Consider the following 21,807-nt stretch of genomic DNA (forward strand, 5'->3'; position numbering starts at 1 on the left):
ACAGTGGTTACTAAGCATATGAGTCTGCTTATTGCTGAGGTCGCAGTGGTTACTGAGCATATGAGTCTGCTTATTGCTGAGGTGACAATGCTAACCTAGAATATGAGACTGCTTGTTGTTGGGGCGACAGTGGTTACCTAGCATATACACCTGCTTATTGCTGAGGTGACAGTCATTACTTAGCATATGAGTCTGCTTATTGCTGAGGTGACAATGCCTACCTAGCATACGAGTCTGCTTATTTCTGAGGTGACAGAGGTTAAACAGAATATGAGTCTGCTTATTGCTGAGGTGACAGTGTTTACTAAGCATATAAATCTGCTTATTGCTGAGGTGACAGTGGTTACTAAGCATATGAGCCTGCTTATTGCTGAGGTGACAATGCTAACCTAGAATATGAGACTGCTTGTTGTTGGGGCGACAGTGGTTACCTAGCATATACACCTGCTTATTGCTGAGGTGACAGTCATTACTTAGCATATGAGTCTGCTTATTGCTGAGGTGACAATGCCTACCTAGCATACGAGTCTGCTTATTTCTGAGGTGACAGAGGTTAAACAGAATATGGGTCTGCTTATTGCTGAGGTGACAGTGTTTACTAAGCATATAAATCTGCTTATTGCTGAGGTGACAGTGGTTACTAAGCATATGAGTCTGCTTATTGCTGAGGTGACAGTTGTTAACCAGAATATGAGTCTGCTTATTGCCGAGGTCACAGTGGTTACTAAGCATATACGTCTGATTATTGCAGAGGTGACAGTGGTTACCTAGCATATGAGTCTACTTATTGCTGAGGTGACAGTCATTACTAAGCATATGAGTCTGCTTATTTCTGAGGTGACAATGCTAACCTAGCATGTGAGCCTGCTGATTGCTGAGCTGACAGTGGTTACCTAGCATATGAGTCTGTTTATTGCTGAGGTGACAGTGGTTACTAAGCATATGTGTCTGCTTATTGCTGAGGTGACAGTGATTACTATGCATATGAGTCTGTTTATTGTTGAGGTGACAGTGGTTACTAAGCATACGTGGCTGCTTATTGCTGAGGTGACAGTGATTACTATGCATATGAGTCTGCTTATTGTTGAGGTCACAGTGGTTACTAAGCATATGAGTCTGCTTATTGCTGAGGTCACAGTGGTTACTGAGCATATGAGTCTGCTTATTGCTGAGGTGACAATGCTAACCTAGAATATGAGACTGCTTGTTGCTGGGGTGACAGTGGTTACCTAGCATATACACCTGCTTATTGCTGAGGTGACAGTCATTACTTAGCATATGAGTCTGCTTATTGCTGAGGTGACAATGCCTACCTACCATATGAGTCTGCTTATTTCTGAGGTGACAGAGGTTAAACAGAATATGAGTCTGCTTATTGCTGAGGTGACAGTGTTTACTAAGCATACGAGTCTGCTTATTGTTGAGGTGGCAATGGTTACTAAGCATATGAGTCTGCTTATTGTTGAGGTGGCAATGGTTACTAAGCATATGAGTCTGCTTATTGTTGAGGTGGCAATGGTTACTAAGCATATGAGTCTGCTTGTTGCTGAGATGACAGTAGTTACCTAGCAAATAAGTCTGTTTATTGCTGAGGTGACAGTCGTTACTTAGTATATGAGTCCACTTATTGGTGAGGTGACAGTGGTTATCTAGTAGATGAGTCTGCTTATTATCACTGAGGTGGCAGTGGTTATCTAGCATATCAGTCTGCTTATTACTGAGGTGGTTACCTAGAATATCAGTCTGCTTATTAGTGAGGTGGCAGAGGTTAACCAGAATATGAGTCAGCTACCTGCTGCTGGGATGTTTGTATCTCTTGCACAGTGAGGGCCAGCAGGCAGACTCTGTACCTTTTGTGGGTATAAGCAAAGCAAACTATGTGTGTGCCGCGTGCTTCTTACCAGTACATTTTACACAGAGTCAAAAAGAAACTTCATGCAGGATGAAAATGTGTTGGTCTCACCCAGCTCTCGGTTTGTCTATATTGGGGGTGGAGATAATCCCCACTCCCTTGCTTGCTCAGTGGTGAAGTTGAGTACCACAACTCATACTTAACTCAAACTCTTGACCACCATGGGCTACTTTCCCTCTCTTAACGAATGAGGAAGCTCTCCTTCAAAGAAGAGATCACGTGTTTAGGGTTGTTTATCTTAAATACGGACAAGTTTCAAGGTGGCCCTGGCACAAGTACGTAAGAGGGCTTGGTGGCATTGTGTTCAATGGGTTCCATGTGTTAATATCCCTGCAAAAATATCCCCATACAAGAATGGTGCTGTATTTTTCCAGCAATATTAGCCCATTGAACCTCCGGGGGACGCCCCTGCAACTCCTATATTATTTTAAAGGGAACGGGGGGCACCCGCGCAAGTCCCACTCCCATTTACCCCAAAAATTAGCCACACTAATAATATCACCTATGGCCGTTCCCGACAACCATATATATGGCGATATTATTGGTGGGGATAATATTACCTGATACAGTTCATTGTGGAAAGAAAAAGTAGCTTTTACAGGTTGGAATGTTAAGTTCATCCAAGGAAACAAGGGGTTTTATTCACGTTACCAGAGAACATTTCTTAAGACTATCATAGTTTAATGGCTTGCGTGGAACACAAATGGTGCTAAGAAAGGGAAGGGCTTTGGTTAAAATTGACATTTGTATTACGTTTATTTGAACTCCGGTAAAGTGTGGATCGTCTATGGAGTAACTGGGCTTTTATTCTACAAAACATTGTACTTTAACGCCATTGGTTCATTGGAATCAACCCCCCAGAATGCACCAGGTTATAAAATGAAATCTTAGGCCTGGAAACCTAGTGTCCTTGGTGAGATGACGTCATCATGTTTAGGCTCTACCCAATCCCTCGTTCTTGGACAGAAAGAGATTAAAATTATGCCCAAAATCATCAAGGAGTTAACCTCCACAAACAGAGTCCTCAAATTCCAGTCAGCACTAGCACTACTCTAACAGCCAACAGAGGCTAAGAATCGCATTAGCACTGGTATCCTTCTCCAGTCAATGGAAGACCAAAGTCTCATTTGCACAAACACTGTGCCACCAGCCAATGGAGGCCAAACTCCTATCAGCACTAACACTTCCCCACAAGCCAATGTTTTTCTCCAAACTCTATTGGCATTAAGACCCATTAGCCAAATCCCACCAGCACTATAAGTCACCCACCATCTAGCGGGTAGGTGGGGGGGGGGGGGGGGGGTTCAAAATGTCAACCCATCCAGTGCGTGCCCAAAATGCCATGTGGAGAAGTTACCTTCAACTCACCCATTGAGGGAGATGGTGGTACTCTGGGACCCTGCTACTGCTATATGGAGGATTTTTTAGAACTCCCCCAGTCCGCTCTTGGGTGCCCCACTAAGTGTTCAGCTGTTACCTATGTCAGGAACAATTCCTAATGTCATCCAATGGGCAACCCTGCTTTAATAATCAAAGACTCTAAAAGACCTTGAATACTTTCAAACAATTTAATGTGTACAATCAAGGCAAACCTGCTTTAATAATCAAGACTCTGAAAAGACTTTAAATATTTTTCAAATAATTTAATGTGTACAATTAATATTCTAAACTGTTATTTTGTTGTTTTATTGTCTTTTGCTATTTAAACATGTAATGTTTTCGTTGATGTTTATTTTTTCAATAATATTTCTTAATGGAAAGATCGTCTTTTTTCGTTCTTCTTTTTTATGCGGCTGACCTGTTACTCTAACTACAAAGGTATTAAAACAACTGAGATATCTAATGATACTCAACACCAAAAACTTACTGAATTTACTTCACCAATTGGGCAAAATAATAAGTGTGTTAGCAGTCTTTTGGAAACCCAATGTATGCATATCCAATGGGAAATATGCATCATGAGTAGTGAGAGAGGGTGCTCAAGCCCTGGCATGCAGCCCAACAAGAAATGCACAGCATCAGGGGGAAATGGGTAGAATAAATATTTATATAACGTTCCACGCACACAGGATGTTCACATGCTGTGAACCTATCCGCAGCACTGGTGCTCAAGGGCACAACCGCCATGACACTGCTGCCTGATCCCAAGATGGTGGACGGGCTATTAATGCGGGGGCTAGGACCATGGCCTAACGTGATTATTAAAAAAGCACAGAACTTGTCAGTAAGTGAGACCAAGGGGTAGATGCCCGTGAGGTGGAACCATTAGAAATGCACCTATCCCAAACACCCACACTTCTGGGGCAACAGAGCACCAACCAGAACATTAATTGAGCTACTCGCCGCCAAAGCCTTACTTTAGAGCAGGCAAAAGCCGCCTGACCTTGAGGGTGCTAGCTAGGACAGTCTTCCAGAGTATCAGTGGTGAAGCTGAGAAAGGAGACAGCAAGTAAGAAACTTGAAGCAGCCACGCCAACTAGGCCACGTAGTAAGACTGGTACAGAACAGAAGGCAGCTTAGCGAATTGAGCCCTGCGGTAGAACAAGCAATTTAGAGGGAAGGTTAAAGTTGAGAACCTGTTGGGAGCCTTGGCCCTACAGCTGCCTGGAGTCAGGCGTTGAGAAGTAGAAGCTTGTGAGTAGCCTGCTGGGGGCTCTAGCCCAGATACTGGTGGTAGTTGTGTAGCCACTTGTCCCAACTAAAAAGTCTGCATGCTTGGAGGAACCCTCATGGGAGGGTGGAGGTGTTGCAATACCGGCAGCCTGGCAAGTACCAGCCCGGGAGAGCTCATAGGGCAAAAGAAAAAGCTGTAGGTCTTGCCTTGGTAGAGAATCAAGAGACCCCTAGGGCAAGCGAAGTAATGAAATAGGGCTCCCCAAGTAGGCGTTTAAAGGCGGCAGCATCCCTGGGAACTATGCAATGTGCAGATAATCTGACAAGGCCAAGACCAAGAGCTGCGCTTCAGCACTTAAAGCACCCATGGCACTGTGAGTGATCTGAAGGGCACTTTCCTGCTTGCGGCTACATTGGGGGAGGAATTATTAGTTTTGGCTATTAGGTGACTATAAGCACTGCCTATTAGGTGAAACTATTGCATTGCAGTACAGCTAGGAGGGAGATGAAATGTGAGGAGGAACACGCAGCTTATGGGTATTGTTTGGTTATTTAGCCACCCATTGACTTCTCATGGCCATTCTAATCCCTATGGCTATTCCCATCCACTACCTTCCCCTCCCGAGATCTGTCTGAGCTAGCTGTATCAAGCCGTAACATCAAACGTTGGCTTGTCTGTGCCATTTCTAAGCAGTCTGCTGAGAGTTAATGGCTTGATTGCTGCTGTACATGGACTACTGGTGTAACAGAAAGGTCGTCAGAAAGGAGACATTCAGCCACTTTCCATATCTGTTGCACAGAATGCCTGTTAAAAACAAACATGGACAAAGTCAACAGCTTTGACTTCTGTGTAGGTATTAGATAGACATTTGCCAGGCTCTGCTATCATTTTCTCAGCTAATCACACCATTTCCCAGTTGTTGCCATCTTATGGCCTTACAACAGTGCCTGGAAAATGCCTATCCCATGCATACACAATAAAAAACTGTTGGCTTTGCCAATGCTTTTTTAGAATTGGGCTTATGACCCTAGAACCTTAGAATAGACCTTTCGCTGGACTTGATTTCGCTTTCCTTCCTGCTTCCGGTTAGAATCTCCCTTTTGTGTTGTTTTGCCGACTGATGGGTGGTCCTTTAACCTCTGCATTGAAAGTGTTCACATGTGCCCACATGCTGTGGTTTCTGTAGTAGCCACCCCTTGGCAGAGCAGCATTGCCAAACCTCACCCAGGGAAATCCTAGCAGCGCTTACACCTGCTCAGAATTACATGCCGGGTGCACCAAACAGTTGTGTGGTTTTAAATGTGCACATGACTTCATGAAAATCACTGCTGAAATCCCACTCTATGGCAAACATTATGGAAGCACTCTCTTTTATTGGGGAAATGTCGGCAACAAAGGCGATGTAAATGCAAAAATAATTACAAAACGAACAGGAGGGGTGGGGGAGAAGAAAGCGAAGATGGAGAAATGAGGCATGGAGAGAGGGACAAAGGGTAGTGAGGATTAATATTTAAAGGCGTGGGGTGAGAGACCACAGAATGATCGAGGGAAGGTTTCCGCTGACAGAGGAGGGAGAAAGGGGGGAGGTACAGCAGTCCCAGCAAGAAGGAGGAGGGTGCGGGAAGAGGCCAGGGTCCAGAGATGCAGGGAGGAAGGAAGGCACGAAACTCGAGAAGTTGCAGGATGACGCGCTGACCTGGCTCTCCTGGGGGTTTTCAGAAGGATGCTCAGGACCCAGATTCACACTCCGCTTCATCGAGTCTCAGGGCCGGAGAGGTCTCGGCTGCACCTGGGCATGTTGGCATAGACAAGGAACCTGGCCAGGTGCTGCTGCGCCTGCCCCATCCAGTGTCGGGCTGGGGGAGGCCTGTGATGGGTCTTCATCAATTATTCAGTTAGCTCCTTTGCACTCTCTTGACTTCAGCTCTAGCAAGCAGGCACGGAGCGCAGAGGCGCGCACTCGCTCTGCGCCAGACAGCGGGCTAGCACTCCAAGAGGACTATCCGCTTTCCTTCTTTGAATGAGTTTTCTGCGTGCCCAGTCTTCACAGAGACTTACCAGAGACCTGGAGGATCGGAAGCAGAAAAGGAAATTTGGCTGTGTGATCTTTCGAGCACCTTCACCAGACCACTGGAAAAAGACTGCGAAGCCGGACTCTTCCTGCGGCGCGCCCGGACTCCCAGGCTGAGTGATGCCAATGCAGATATTTTGCAGCGTGTCCTTCACCTCCAATGAGGACTCCCTGGATGGGGCAGGGGCAGGGAAGAGTGAGGAGAGCCTGGATGAGATCCCCTATGGGAGAAAGGTGGAGGAGACGGAAGAGGAGGAAGAAGAGCTGTCGCAAGCGGTGGACCTCGCCACCTTTGCAGGCAGTTGCACGCTTCACGGGGCAAGCCACATCTTTGTTGAAGAGGGCTTCGGGGTGCGCCAGGGGATATGGGCCTGCTCCTTCCTCCTTTCCCTCTCGCTGTTCCTTGTGCAGGTGGGGGACCGGGTGAACTACTACATGGGGAACCCCCACGTCACCCTGCTGGATGAGATGAACAGCCCGTCCATGGTCTTCCCCGCCATCACCTTTTGTAACTTCAATCGCTTCCGGGTCTCCCAGATCACTTACACCGACCTGATCTTCCTGACGCCTATAATCGAGTATCGGGAGGAGGAGGCAGATCCCGACATCACATGGGCCTCCAACCCGGATCAGTTTGACCAGGCCTACCAAGATCTCTACAGCGTGTTCAACCGCACCGGCCACCGGCTGCAGGATATGCTGCTTGACTGCAAGTACCAAGGCAACGCATGCAAGCCGGAGGACTTCGTTCAGGTAAGTCGACCTTTCCTCTTGGGATCATCTGATGCTTTGGGCCAACAGTGTTAAAGGGGTATATTTATAGAGCTGTCACACTTCATTCTAGGAGTTCCACTATCTGGAGGCAAGCAAATGAGAGAGCGAGTGAGTGAGATCCTTTGGTTAGTGGCGCCGATCACAGTCCAAAACATGGGACCCACTAGTGACATCAATCAAGTCTTCCCCGGAAACACAGAAACTTTACCTAGGCACCAACTCTAAGGTTGCCGCCCTATGGACTCGAGACCAAGTAGGGTCAACTGGGTTCTGTCCTGATCCCAGAGGCTTTGCGCGAGTATCTGCCATGCAATGTTGCAAGGAGGAGGGCAAATACATGAGCAGCTCCAAGACATAATCCGCTTCATGTTCCGTTCTTACTTTCTGGGAAAGATAGCTCAGATGGTTGAGCGTCCACTGCAGAGCCCTCTTTGTGATCTACATGCCGCAGGTGCAAATCCTGGTAGCAAAGCTTTGAGCCTCCAGTACCACTCAGTTGGGTAATTATTGGCCATTTGGGTTGTCGGGTGTGCTATTTAAATGGTGATAATAGGTGTTTCTCTCTCTCTTTCCCCCTGTTTTTACTTTGTCTTTCCTTACCTACAGCCACTCATCCCCTGCATACATTCCTGCTTGCACGTGCATTCTGCCTTTTGTTATCTACCCTAATGTTTGTTTACCCAGGTGTGTTCTATTTTGTTCACCCATTCCTCCCCAACTTTCTTTTTCCCTATTTAACTTTCCCTTTCTTCCTCTCCTTCCCACAGACTACGGTCTGCAGTAATACCCAGGCAGGGTAACAAATTGGTCTTCCACGGACAAGGAATCGGCGCATTAAGACCACTGCGGTGGTAACTCATGCAGTATAAAAGCCAAACCGCATAACATAATGGTAATGAAGATATCCATGGTGGTGGTCGAGGTGGTGGTGGTGGTGGTGGTGATGATGATTGTTCAGTGAAAAAACACCGGGCTGAAAAAAGAGGTGCTGGATTGCAGATTACTAAAAACAAGGGATACGGGTCCAAGCTTGGGACATGTAGAACTTGCCAAACGGGATGGAAATGGGAGATGTAGGACTCATCAAAAGAGGTCCCGCGGGTGTCTTGCCTGCTCTTTGTCCAGTAGCATGATTAATAAGGACTGCCACGGTTTCAGATGTAGGGAAACCCCAGGCTCGGCTGAGACCTGCTCGGAAAATGCTGGAGAAATGCTGCAAACATGGGCTGTTGAGCGAGGTCTCTGCGAGAGAGGCAACACTAGGTAACCGCATGGGGCGACACGACAGGGTTGGTGGAACGGGGGGCAACGTTGCCAGTAGAATTAGCTCTCCACCGGCAAATGTGCCCCAAAAATGCCAGCAAAGCAGGTCTGAAAGTGTGCCGCTACCGGCAAACGTGCTAGCTCCAGCCTCATTCTCCCCGGCCACCTCCAAGAGGGCACTTCCCGTCTAAGTCTATAGTTAGTTTGCGGTTGAATGGGGTGCCCTTATGGAAGTCTGAGCCCTCTAACTCCTGGATGTTCCCACTCCTCTGCAGCCAAGGGGCTCCTGCCTGCTTAATGGATGGGTCAACTGGCATGGTGGGAACTGGCATCAGGGCCTGAAGAGGAGCGGTCTGAAGGGGAAACGGATGCAGCCTAAGATGTGGCTGACCCTGACCCACACCTCCCAACAGTTTGAGTTGCCAGCAGAGAGAAAACAGGATGTTCTTTTTAGCGGGTGCAAGCCCATTGAAATCTATGGAGGGGTAAGGGGCTTGGCGGGTGAGTGAACTGATTATATGGCGGGTGACAGCCACCAAAAGCGTGTGAGTTGAGAGGTATGGCCTCCTGATCCAGCCCTGTCAGCCTCCCACGGCAGAGGCCATTAGGAAAATCTCCAGCTCTCCAAATAGGCCATTCCTATGATATCAAAATAGTATTGAAGGCCGCTGCATTTCAATGGGAAACAATCAAGGATTCTGCAATAACTGGGTGTGAAAGGAGGAGACTAGGACTAAACGATAGTGAACAACACTTGCTCATATATCCAATGGGTCCCTTCCTTTCAATGATGGCTTTGCAGAGCTCCTTGAAGCCACCGTGAAAGCTTAAGTGGCCTTCTGGGGAGAGCCATTTGCATGTGTATTTCCCATTCCCACCCATCCACATGCCATTTAGACATGGGTGGGTAGCAGGGACTTGGCCACCCCTCATAACCTTTAATGGCCATAATTCACAAACGCATAATAGCACCTCCCACTTTCCCATACTTTAGACTTCGGTCCCTGCTGGGGCGTTAAACCTGCAGCGCGTTGGGACCATACCCATGGTGAAAGGCGCTATGCAAATGACGAAATGAATGAATTCCGACATTTAACAAGCATGGCGTTTGTAACCCTTCAAGGTTGTGTCAAGTAGAAGAGCTTGTTTTTTTCTAGTTTTAATACGTTTGCTTCAAAGTACTTTAGACAGTGACTGGAGACGAATGTGTGGGGAGCCGGGATTTAGATAATAAAAGGACGCACAACGATAGGGTGTCGGGAAGAAACCCCATGGGGAAATACACCCAAAGCAAAACGAATGTTTCTGTGGTGCTGCAAACATGCATCCATGGACCTGCCGGTCCTGAGATCCACGAATCATTTACTGGCCTTAATGGCCGTGAATAAAACCTTTACTGAAATAAAGGATATTTTTATATAATCACGTGTGTTGTTAAAAAAAAAGCACTCTTTTCATATTTATAGATTTTTTTCAGTCTTTGTTTCTGGATTAGGTTTTCTATTCACTGGAGAAACCAAGCTTCGTAGGGGGGTTTTGTGGGATTAGGTGGCATCATTATTCTGTACACCGTGGTCACGAGCTCTCACGCCCCCACAAAGAAAAAAAATCTTTGTCCTCTAGTGAAAATGCTGTCGGAGGAAGAAACCCTGTGCTTCAGTACTGGGACGGGTGAGTCTGTAAGAACGGCCTGGTTGTGATGAGCCCCCACCCCACTACTTCTGCCAGTGCTATAGGTGCCATGACCTCACAACCCGAATGTCTAGTCCACTGGCAAACATAAAATAGACGGGTCTGCAGGCTGCGGCTCTCCAGGTATTTTGGACTACGACTCCTATGATTGCTTACCTTTGACTTTGCTAGCTAGGCATGATGGGATATGTAGTCCAAAACATCTGACGAGCCAAAGGTTGCATACCCCTAGTGGGAGCAAGAGAGAGAACTAGGACCTGGGGTGCTGGGAATCCAATAAACACAGGTGCCACGTATGATATTGTGAAATTGACTATACACATGTGTGTATAGTTTTGGTTTTCTAGTACCGTGTTAGCCAAAGGTTGAATAGAGTGTTGATCCAAAAGAAAACAATGAGTCAATTCCTTAATTAGGCTAACAAAGTAATTTATTTGCTAATTTCTGAACTTTCGTGGTATTTCAGGGATATAATGAAGCCTTGGAAAACACATTACAGCACTACAGCTTAAATAGCCCCTCCTGGAGATCCTTTATTCGTTATCTCTCCCTGTCTGTGTACCTGATTTACACATTGCAGCCTTCAAGGTCTGAATGCTACACTGTGTTATGAGGGGCAGGCGTAGTGTAACTGAAGAGCAGGGAAAAACAGAAGACAAATGGGGAAAAAATACACAGCCCGCTTTGTTAGAGTGCTCTCAGGAAGGCAGGATGGGTTGGCATAATGTCCTCGATAAGGCCGAAAGAAGGCAGGGAAAACCGATCATGTGTTAGGTTGTTGACTCCAGGAGCCCTGTGTGGTAAGTTTGCACAAATACCATTTTGGGATTGGGTTACTTCACAATCATGAAGAAAGGGTGGGGCTTGGCTTGAGACTTAGGCGCTGATAAGTCTCTGGTAAGCTTTTGGCCTGGGGCCTTTTCAGCGCAAAAGCTGTGTTGGAGGGAGTCTGGTAATGACTTGTTGCCTTAGAGAGGCTGGTGGGGCTGGTGCAGTGTCAGTTGCATTCCCGTGAACGGCACTGGAAAGGATGATAGAAAGTGCCAGGACTGAATGCTGTGCTTCCCGCATGTCTATGGGTGGAAAGAGTGAGAGTCAGTCCTGAAATTATCCCAGAGTGCAGCAATTTTGAGATCACCAAGGGTATGATTATCTTCCAAAAAATGCTCACCAACCAGGCACTCCTTTGTGCATCACTTGATAGTCTGACGATGGAGGTTCATGCATTTATGTAGTGGTTGACCAGTTTGCCCTACACTGTCGGCCCGTGCAGGGGAATTTCATCCACGTAATCAAGTAAACAATATTGCTGGATGCACATGTCAAACTCCCTATAATTGTGTAGTCCTGCCTCATGTGGGTTATCTTAATTGTGTACAATATATTGATATGTGAGCATGTTAGACAGTTTTTGTTTCTGCAAGGCATGGTTCCATAATCTGTGCTATTTGTGTGTAGTTTGCTTCTTACCATCATTCCCTTCAGATTGGCTGGTTCTCTGAAAGCACACAGTGGCATCTCAAGGAAAACATCTCTCAGACGTTCATCTTGTTGCAAAATGGGTTGTACTTCCTTAACAATCTTGCGGTGGGCTTCCAGCTCTGTATTGTATGTGACAATCAGTGGCACTGTAGTTGTGCCTCTTTTTGCTCTGTATTCTAAGAGGTTACCCTGGGGGATCTATGTTGTCCTGTGAATCTGGCTGTCCAGTATATGCATATATATTCAAGGAAAAAACTTTAGTTACAGGGATGTTAAGGTGAGAACTTGATGCAACAAAACCCCCTAAAATTCAGCTAAAGCCACCTTAACTTCGTGCCCCCTGTTGCGCAGCCTATGACCACAATGATGACATCACAAATCACATCACTAATTACATTACAACAGTAACTGGCATTAAGCATGGCCTTCATCCATGGTCAGTGTGCATGGCCAAATTTATTTTAACACATGCATAGGTACTAGTCATGGCCTTCAGTTATGGACAGTGTTCACAACCTTCACCCATGTGCACTGAATATTTTAAAACACTAATACGCTAAGAACCATAGCCTGGGGCCTTTACCAGTGTATACAGCTTTCAACCCTGTCCACTACATATTATATACACTGATCAGGTACTAGCCATGGACTTTAGCACAATACTGGCCAATGGCCACAATCTTTGGCTGTGCCCACTATATATTCTAACATATAGCCATGGCCTTTGACCTTGATCAGTTTGTACATCTTTTGGCCATGTCCACTGTATATTTTAAAATAATAAAATGCAATAAGCGATGGCCTTTGGCCGTGCCCACTGTATATTATACACACTAACCAGCCACTAGCCGTGGTCTTCAACATAATATTAGTCAGTGGCCATAGCCTTTGGCTGTGCTGACTGTATAGTCTAACATATGAATGGGCATAGCTATGACCTTTAGCCATGGCCACTGACTACAGCTTTCAACGTTGCCCACTGTATATTTTAAAACAGTGATGGGCTACTAGGCATAGATGTATATTATTATTTAGTAAATTAAAAATGTCGAATTTGAAAATGATGAATTTGAAAAGGAAATAATCACGCACATCACCCCCACCCGCTATCCTTCCACCCTCTACCCCCCTACCATCCATGCTTACCTCTGCGGCCGACTTACCTGCTGCTCCTCTGCCCCGCTCTATCCCTGCAATGTGAATTCAGCCGCAGGGTGCTTTTTAAAAAAACTTTATTTGTCTCCCACATTCCTTTTTAGGGAAGCGGGGGATATCCCCCGTCACCCGTTATGATTTTTTGGTAAGGAGAGTGGGCGACACCCCCGCAACCCCCACTACCCTTACTCTACATTTCTGTTTGAATTTTTGTTCCAATGCTGAATTCAGCATTTTCTCCCTCTCTATTTCTTTCCTCAATTTTTACGTTTAATTCCACTAGGCATGGCTTTTAACCATGCACATTGGTATTTTTGAACACTAACCAAGCACTAGCTATGGCCTTTGGTACTGGCTAGTGACCCCACCCTTTGCCATGGCCAATTCCACGGCCTAAATAGTTATTAAGGTAATCAAACTTTTCATGAGCTAAATTATAAATGATGTTATGTCTAATTCCATTATTGATGTAATCAGTTATATTGAATGTAATTAGTGTTGTCACCAGTGATGGCATCAGTGATGTGATTTGCAATTTCATCAGTGTTCTCATACAACATGGAATTAGTGATGTCATGTCATCATTGTGGTCATAGGCTGCGCAACAGGGGTATGAAGTTAAGGTAGCTTTAGCTGAATTTCAGGGGTTTTTTTGCGTTAAGTTCTCACCTTAACGTATTGCTGACCTTAATATCCCTGCAACTAACGTTTTTTCCTTGAATTTCAAGGGTTTTGTTATTCCATAGATTTTTAGAATGCTTCCAGAACACAAGCATGGTCTTCGGCCATGGTCAGTGGTGCCCCCTGTCTATTTTAGAACGCTAACAGCCAACTAACCATGGCCTTTGGATTGCAGGCCTGGAAGCCTCACAAAGTTTTTAGGCAATGTGCAGTTAGACTAAATTATTTGCCATGGACCACACACTTTAGTTAAGCAGCATGCTCCAAGCGGTACACCCCTTTTTGGTGCTCTCATGCTGCATGCCCGTTTGGCGCAGCTATTCCGGTACAGCGCACATTTCGGCGTACCCTTATCGGTGTGAAAGCCATTCCAGTGCCGTTGTAGTCACGTCTAAACAGCCTCATGCCAAATAAGATCACAGGACTGCACTGATGCAAACCTCACCACCTCCCAGTTGCGTTGCTTTTCTTTTCTTTAAATAAAATTAGTTACATTTTTTTTTTAAATACAGCCATGAACACTGGTTTGCCAGAGTTCTAGACCCAGCACTTAACCACTATGCCACAATGTCTTGCTGCTTCACAGGGTATACATTTTATATCTAGCATAATGGTTGACTGCTGCATCTCGAACTACTGCAGGCCAGGGTTCTCCAATGGCAGTGTTCAGCATAAATGTGAATTTAGTTTTAGTCCATTTTCCTTTGTTTTATAATGTTGCCCAGAGATGATGTAGTCCTCTTTTTGAATATATGTCCAGTGTAAGGGAGGATGTGTGGTGTGAGGGTGTGCATGTCATCTGAGAGGGTGTGCATGCAATGTGTGTGATTTGGATGTGAGTGTGTGTGTCTGTGTGTGTGTACATGGTGTGATGGTGTGTATGAGGGAGTGTGCGTGCAGTGTGCATTTGCTCCATGATGGCGAGGGTTAGTGTGTGCGCACACGTGTGCACCCGTGTGTGTATGTGTGTATGTGAGCATTGTGGCACATCGAGTGTGGGTTTTCAGAGAGAGAGAGTGTGTGTGAGTGTGTGTGTGTGTGTGTGTGTGTGCGCATGTAATTCGGAAGATGCCAATTCTTGTTATTTTGTTGCAGTTTGTGACTTGTAGTTTTGTTTTGTCCCGTACTACAAGTCCAAAAATGCAAAGTAAAAAGGAAATCTGAAGGATCATCTTGCAAATAACAAGGGACGCGTGGCATATAATAATATATACAACACATGTAACTTGGCTATATTCATGATTTCTCCTGCACCTCTATTTGTTTGGGTTGAATGGCAGTAGGGGATCTGTAAGTTGTTGAAGGAGGAGGTACGTGTTGTAGAACCAAAGGAGGGGGAAAAAAGTAAAATATGTTTTGTTCAGCTGGGGAAAGTGAAAATAAGGGGCTGGAGATTATTGGTGTCTACTTGCCCCCGCTGTTTCAAAGTCTAAATGTAGTGCAATATATTAAGGGAATAATGGGGCTGTGTGGCAAGCCCCTGCCTTCAGCTGCAAAGAAAGTCTTGTTTGCGCTGGCTCACATGCAGTGGAAGATGCACAACTATTACTAACCCATTGGTAGTGCAGCTCATAAGACCTTCTTAAAATCAAGCAATGATTGGGTGAAGATTTCCATGAAGGAGGCCACGTGGATCAAAGGCATGCCTGTTAAGACTACATACACAACCCTAGTCTGCCAGAGTTCAATGACCAGCATTCAATCACATCACAATTGCTTAGTGCTTCACGGTGCTTACAATTCATAATTGGCCTACAATTTAATATGTCAAATTGTAAAAGGCTATGTATGAAACGTGTGAGAATCCAAACAATAATGTCATTGTAGGATAATGGTTAAGTGCTGCATCTACAAATCCTGGAGGCCAGGGTTCTCGAAGACAACGTTCAGCACAAATGTGTTTTTATTTCATTTTTTCAGATTTATAATGTTGCCCAGAGACGGTGTAATACATGTCCCATCCGGTTTTATAATGTTGCAGTAAATAAATGTTTTTCACGTTTAATCCATATTACAAAATTCAAAGTGCCTGCAGGTTCATGCCAATTGCGACCTCTCGTGATAAAACATCCTTGCGCAGAGAGGTACAAAACGTAAAGTGCCGGGAGGCTCATGTCGTGCCAATTGCAACCTCTTGTGCCAAAACATCCTTGCGCCGAGAGGTCCCTGTACATAACTGGGCGTGCCCAAACAGGACCTGCGGCGAAACGGTCATGCCATAACGGTGTGAGCCTAACTGGCCACTCTGAAATGTCCTTTCCCGTGCTTCAAGCCCCTTTTTTTCTGGCCGGTCTCTTGGAGACTGTTCTGATAGATCGCACAACCCCAACTAACCACATTTAAGCAGCACAGAAATGAAGACAAAAATGACCAGCTGCAAGAATACCATATGCCCAGGTACTTTCTGAACCCATAGCTAAAATCAAAAGCTGGCACACATGAATATATACGAACAGTACTGCTTAGCTTCAAAGATAGTAAGGGACTTGCCCCATTGGGCCACATTGCTCTAAGTGGTCTTGTAACATTGCCTCACTTGCTAGGCACCGTGGCCTGAGGGGAATGGCCTTTTCCTCACTTTGAAGCTAAGCAGGATTAGTCCTGGTTACTGCATGGATAGAAGACCCAGGTCACCAGTGATTTTCCACCCTCGATGGCACTGTAGCTGTAAAAAATATTGATTTCTTTTTATTATGTATAATAGATTGCAGGCTTTGAGAATTCCCAATGTTTTTAGTTAATGCTCTGGCCGATTAAAATATTTGCAGAGGATCTCACACTTTGGTACGCCGTGTGCTACAAGCCCCTTGTTTTATGGCGAGTCTCTTGATGACTGTTGTCATGCGCCGCACGACCCCAACAAACCACATTTAAGCAGCATATAAAAGGGGGAAAAATGACCTGCTGCAAAAATAACACATGCCCAGGTACTTTTGCCCACATAGCAAAAACCAAAAGCTGGCACCCATGAATATATGTACAGTAAGTGAACATATATCTTAAAGTGAAATATACAAATGTAGTTCATTAGACCTACTCCTTAACCGAAAGTGTGCAAGACAAAATAGCATTGGAATTTTTAAAAAAAGTAATGAGCACCAGAAAAATAACACAGGAGAGGAAATGTTCCAATAAATATGCTGGCAAAGTGTAAAAGGTGCTCACCTTTTAAACCCAGCAATCTGTCGTGAAATATTCCCTGGAAAATTAAATTCAAATATGAAACAAGTGCTTGTGGTCTTGTGAGTAACTGTCTACACTCGAAACATGACAACCTGAGTAAAATTCTGGTGGCCAAATACTTGATCAAGCTTGCCAACCTCAAAGAAACCAAAGGGTTGCTTCCGCCCTCTGAAAAAAAGTTACACTGTCCACCGACATGTGTCCTTTACTGGTGCCATGAAAAGCAGCCACAATCGGGGAACATAACTGCACCAGTATCCAGTATTACAAACTCTCTTGCCAAATTGTGGGCGCAAATTCTCATCTCTTACTTTCCCTCTCATCAATTCCCCTCCTCACCCCCATGTCTAGCTTCCAAAAATGCTCTGCTTTATAAAGCTAACTTGAAAAGCACACATACCATAGTGTCACTCAAATATATAAATCCTTCTAGAACTATGTTAGGCAAAAAGTGTACAATTGTGGCATTATTCCCCCCATCTTGACTGTGAGACTACAACTACCAGAATGCAATTCAGCAAAAGGCAAAGCATGGTCTCTGAGTTCAAAACCTTCAAGGTATGACAGTAGCACAGTTTAAAAAAAATAATGTAGATGCCGTGTGTTATGAGATATTTAAAACTAAGAAAATGCATGGCATTCAGGACTGTGGACTCTCTCCCCTCCATGCAGTAACCCAGAACGACCCTGCTTAGTTTCAAAGTGAGGAAAGATCCAGTCCCCTTAGACCATGTTTCTAGAAGTGGTTTTGTAAGGTGGGCTCATTTATTAGTCACTATGACTGACCCCTTCCCCTTCCTCGCTTTCAAGCTAAGCATGGGTTGTCTCAGTTACTGCTGGGATGGGAAACCCACTGTTGCTGTAAACATATCTATTTTGTTTGCATTATTAACTGGGAGACTACAACTACCAGAATTCAATTCAGCAAAAGACAACAAATTGTCTCTGAGTGCAATACTTTCAAGGACTGACAGTAGCAAGGTTTAAAAAAAATTCAGATGTCCATTCAGTCGCCCATCCATACAGTAAACAGGACTGACCTTGATTAGCTTCAAAGAAAGGAAAGTCCCAGCCTGTTCCTGTAAGTGGCCTTGTAAATTTTGTTTTTTTTTATCTGGCAACATGACCTGAGGAGGCTGGCCTCTTCCTCACTTTAAAGCTAAGCATGGACTCTCCTGGTTATTGCATGTATGGGAGACCTGGATAGCAATCATTGGCCATTGCCTGGGTTGCTCTCTGTAGTCCTTTATAGCTGTGAATATTGGCAAAATTGCTGAAACAAAAAATGCTTTCCATTCTCCCCAGGCCCAAGTGCCCCACTCATCTGTGCCAGCTGCCCTGCCCTCTCCATTTCCCCCGACAACACACACTGTTCCTGTGATGCAATCTGCTTTGAGATGTCAGCTGTTTGATGCTACAGAAAGCTTTGTGTTGCAAACTCAGTTCCTAGACCCCCTCCAACTCCCACATTTCAATTGGTGCTCTTTAGCCACCTTTAGCCTGATGGCATTTGAATGATTTTTGACCTACAAATACCTTTTTTCCTGCTTTTAATTTTCCCATATCCTCGGCTATAGCCGTAAATATCTCTCGCAACGAGAGAAAAAAAAGATGGCAGTCGTTTCATTTCTTAAAACCCCCGGTTTTGGGTAAATCCCAGAGATATCTCTGTTTTTGGGAAGGGGGCACTCCCTTCTCCGTCAAATATTTTAAAAACTACTGCACGGAATAACCCCAAACCAGGCATGGACCGCGAGCCAACACTTCGTGCCCACATTTTTTCAGACCTGGTCCAAATCCATCCAGCCGTTTGTGCTAAGGACTTTGGCAAACATTGACATTGTTTGTCTATAGGAAATTGAATGGGAAGTAAGCTGCACTTTGGGACTCGGTGGCACCTGCATACCTCTTTTCTCACCTAAAAAACAGCTCCATATCATCTTTATTGCACTCCCCTACCCATTTCACGCGCACTTTCAGCCACCAAATAACCCCAAATGTGTATTCCAAGCTGTTCGTTCACAGCACTATCTGCGGACTACCGCGGTGTGCACGGACTGGGCGGCACTTGCCTGCCCTTTTTTCACCCATAAAAACAGCCACATATCATCTTTATTCTACCCACCCTTTCCAGCCCCTCTTTCGACCACCAAATACCCCCAAATGTGTTTGCCAGACTTTGTCCCCAGCGTGCTATTGCGTACACCGGCAGCTGTCAGCGGATCCAACATGGTGACTGTTAAAAAAAATATAGCGCACCTCTCGCTTTTGAACATCCAATCAGTGGCCGGGTATGATGTCCGCAAACATCATGCCAGATCCTGATTGGTCCAGAGGGGTGTCCGCAGACCAAAAAGGAAAGTGAGTCAGCGGACTGGACCCAGATATCACTAATGATTTGTACCTACGTTTTGGCAGTTTTTGGAAAAACTACTGGACGGATTTAAACCAAATGTACAAAAGCATGCTTTCTGGAGCAAGCCGCCACTCCTGGCACAAGTTTCATGAACATCCATCCAGGGGTTTGTCCTGTAGACATGAGCACATTTATTTTTCCATTGCATCTATAAGGATTTAAGTACATTTTGGGATCCCCTATAACTTTGCCCCCATGGACAAAACCGCACCAAACTTTGCAGAATTATTCTGAGGGGGCCATATGCATTCTTTGCAAAGTTTAGTGAGGATGTGTCCAGGGAGGGCCAAGTTATAAGCCACCCAAACAATGCTCTTTCTATGAGTTGAGCAACTTAACCATAACTACAGGGACGCTACCGCAGGCCCTGTAATATGTGTATATATATATATATATATATATATATATATATATATATATATATATATATATATATATATATATATATATTAGACAAAAGCTATGGCAAAAACGTACAACATGGAAATGCCCCAGAGAAATTCTGGAGCCCATAAAAGCCTTATACTCAACAACCAACGTACGAATTAGACTATCGCAAACTGGTGCCATATTAAAAGAATGTCCTACCTCAAATGGTTTGAAGCAAGGCTAGCCGATGGCAGCTACCCTCTAGAACCTTAATTCTTCTGACTTTCATATAAAGCAAAATATTCTGATCACAAATACTCCTATCCTAAATGGAACTCCAGTAAAAATGGATCCTGTATGCAGATGATGTAGTGTTGTTTGATAAAACCCAAATAGGTCTGCAAAAAAGAGTCAATGCCTTACACGAGTATGCAAAAGAAAACAACCTAACCATTAATTTGGCGAAATCTCAAGTAATGCCACTATTGAACAGCTCAACGAATAAAAAGAAAGAACCAAGAATCTACCTAAGCAACACGAAATTAGAAACGTTAGTAACTATTAAATACCTTGGCATATGGATAGATCAGCACAAAGGAGACAAAGAATGGGCAACCCATTTGATAACCAAAATTGATTTTCTCGCCCGACAAGGGATAAAGATTCATTGTAAATATGGAAAAATTCTCATTTAGACCACTGATCAACTTTTACTGAGAAAAAGTAATACCAAAATTGATTTACGGAAGCGAGACACTACTAAACTTCTCATGGCAAAGATGGGATAAAATGGAGGGAAGATGCTGCAGGAAAGTGCTAGCGCTGCCTAAATCTTTTCCAGTGCAACGCATAAGATTTGGATTAGCACTCCAATCTATTGAATCCATTGTAATGTGGAAAACAATTGACCCATACAGGAAAATAATAACCTCTGATGACATTCCGGCATTGAAGTTATTACATACTCAAAAGAAATCTATGAATGACGCTATTTTAGGGTCATGGAAGGAAGCCTGTAAACAAGCAATGATAAACTTGGATATTACTGAGGAGTTGTTGACATGTAGACCAACTAAAGCAAAAATAAAACTACAAAGAAATGACTGGATACTGACAATCAGAAAAAAATCCCAATACTAGCTTTTGCTAAATTGCTTGTACGATTGTAGAGCGCTGAACCCACAATATTTGAATTTCTTCCCTTGTCAAAAAACGAGAAATCTATTTCTACGACTACCCCTCAATATACTACCTATGCGTGAAGTGTTATCAAAAAAGAGACAAATCCAAGATGATCTGAAATGTTGTCGATTCTGCAGAGACAGAAACCAACTTGAAACAATATACCATATTTTCATGGAATGCACGGCACTGGATATGGAAAGAAGAAAATTTGCAGCCATGTTTCCAATGGAAGATAATGTACAAAACAGAGGACAAAGATGAGCAACTCTGCTGGTGGGGACTCATAAAACACTCATATTTAGAGCAATCTAATATTGGATAGCAATATTAGAAAAACAAGACTGTGACCCATCTGAAAAATAGAAGGGGAATTAATCAGACCAAATGATTGACCTACTGTCAACTTAACTTACCCATGACTCGCTGTGAAAACTAAGAAGAATGGATAGAACTTTGTTTTATTTTATTTTAATTTTCTTAAATCATGAATAGTATTTTGGAATGTAAACGTTTATACAAACTAATACATGTAAATAAATAAAAAAGTATATATATAGTCACTGAAAACACTTTGTTAAAGGGACATTATGGTTAAGTTGCAATAATAAAATACCTATGAAATTCAATGAAAAACGTTGTTAAAGGGACGTTATGGTTACAAGTAAAACTGAAAAACCTCAGAAATTCGCCAGTTAAGGTAAGCTAGGCAACAATAACCACTGTGCACTGCTAGGACTAACACCCAGGACATCAAAGGTAACTTCTCAAATGTCATTGATGACATCACTGATGACATCACATATCTGGGCCACTTGTTTTCGTTCACTGACATATCTAGGCCAGGTGGTTTTGCTCACTGACAGTCAGAATAATAAAATTCAAAAGGTGCTATATATCTAGAATTTAACCTTGTTGTATGTTCTTAAAGTGCGTTCCTGGTGTACGGCATCCCGCTGAAGGAAGGGAAATCTTTTTCCAAGATGGCCACCACGGAAAGGGAAGAGGGGCTC

At 44.3% G+C, this 21,807-nt stretch overlaps 1 protein-coding gene across 3 annotated transcripts in view; it reads left to right on the forward strand.

Annotated features, from left to right (window-relative positions):
* Nucleotides 1-21,807, forward strand: part of ASIC1 (acid sensing ion channel subunit 1) — a 601,299-nt gene that overhangs the window by 425,388 nt on the left and 154,104 nt on the right. The window contains exon 1 of one of the 3 annotated variants that reach the window (XM_069653673.1): nucleotides 6,703-7,350. The exons of the other annotated variants lie outside the window; for them this stretch is intronic. Coding sequence (XP_069509774.1) covers nucleotides 6,718-7,350 — 633 coding nt within the window. The 5' untranslated portion in view covers nucleotides 6,703-6,717. Of the gene's footprint in view, nucleotides 1-6,702; nucleotides 7,351-21,807 lie in introns of those variants that run through there. 3 annotated transcript variants of the gene reach the window in all.

Source organism: Ambystoma mexicanum, chromosome 3q, assembly GCF_040938575.1.
Source record: "Ambystoma mexicanum isolate Mex_15411 chromosome 3q, UKY_AmexF1_1, whole genome shotgun sequence".
In the NCBI taxonomy this organism is placed as follows: Eukaryota; Metazoa; Chordata; class Amphibia; order Caudata; family Ambystomatidae; genus Ambystoma; species Ambystoma mexicanum.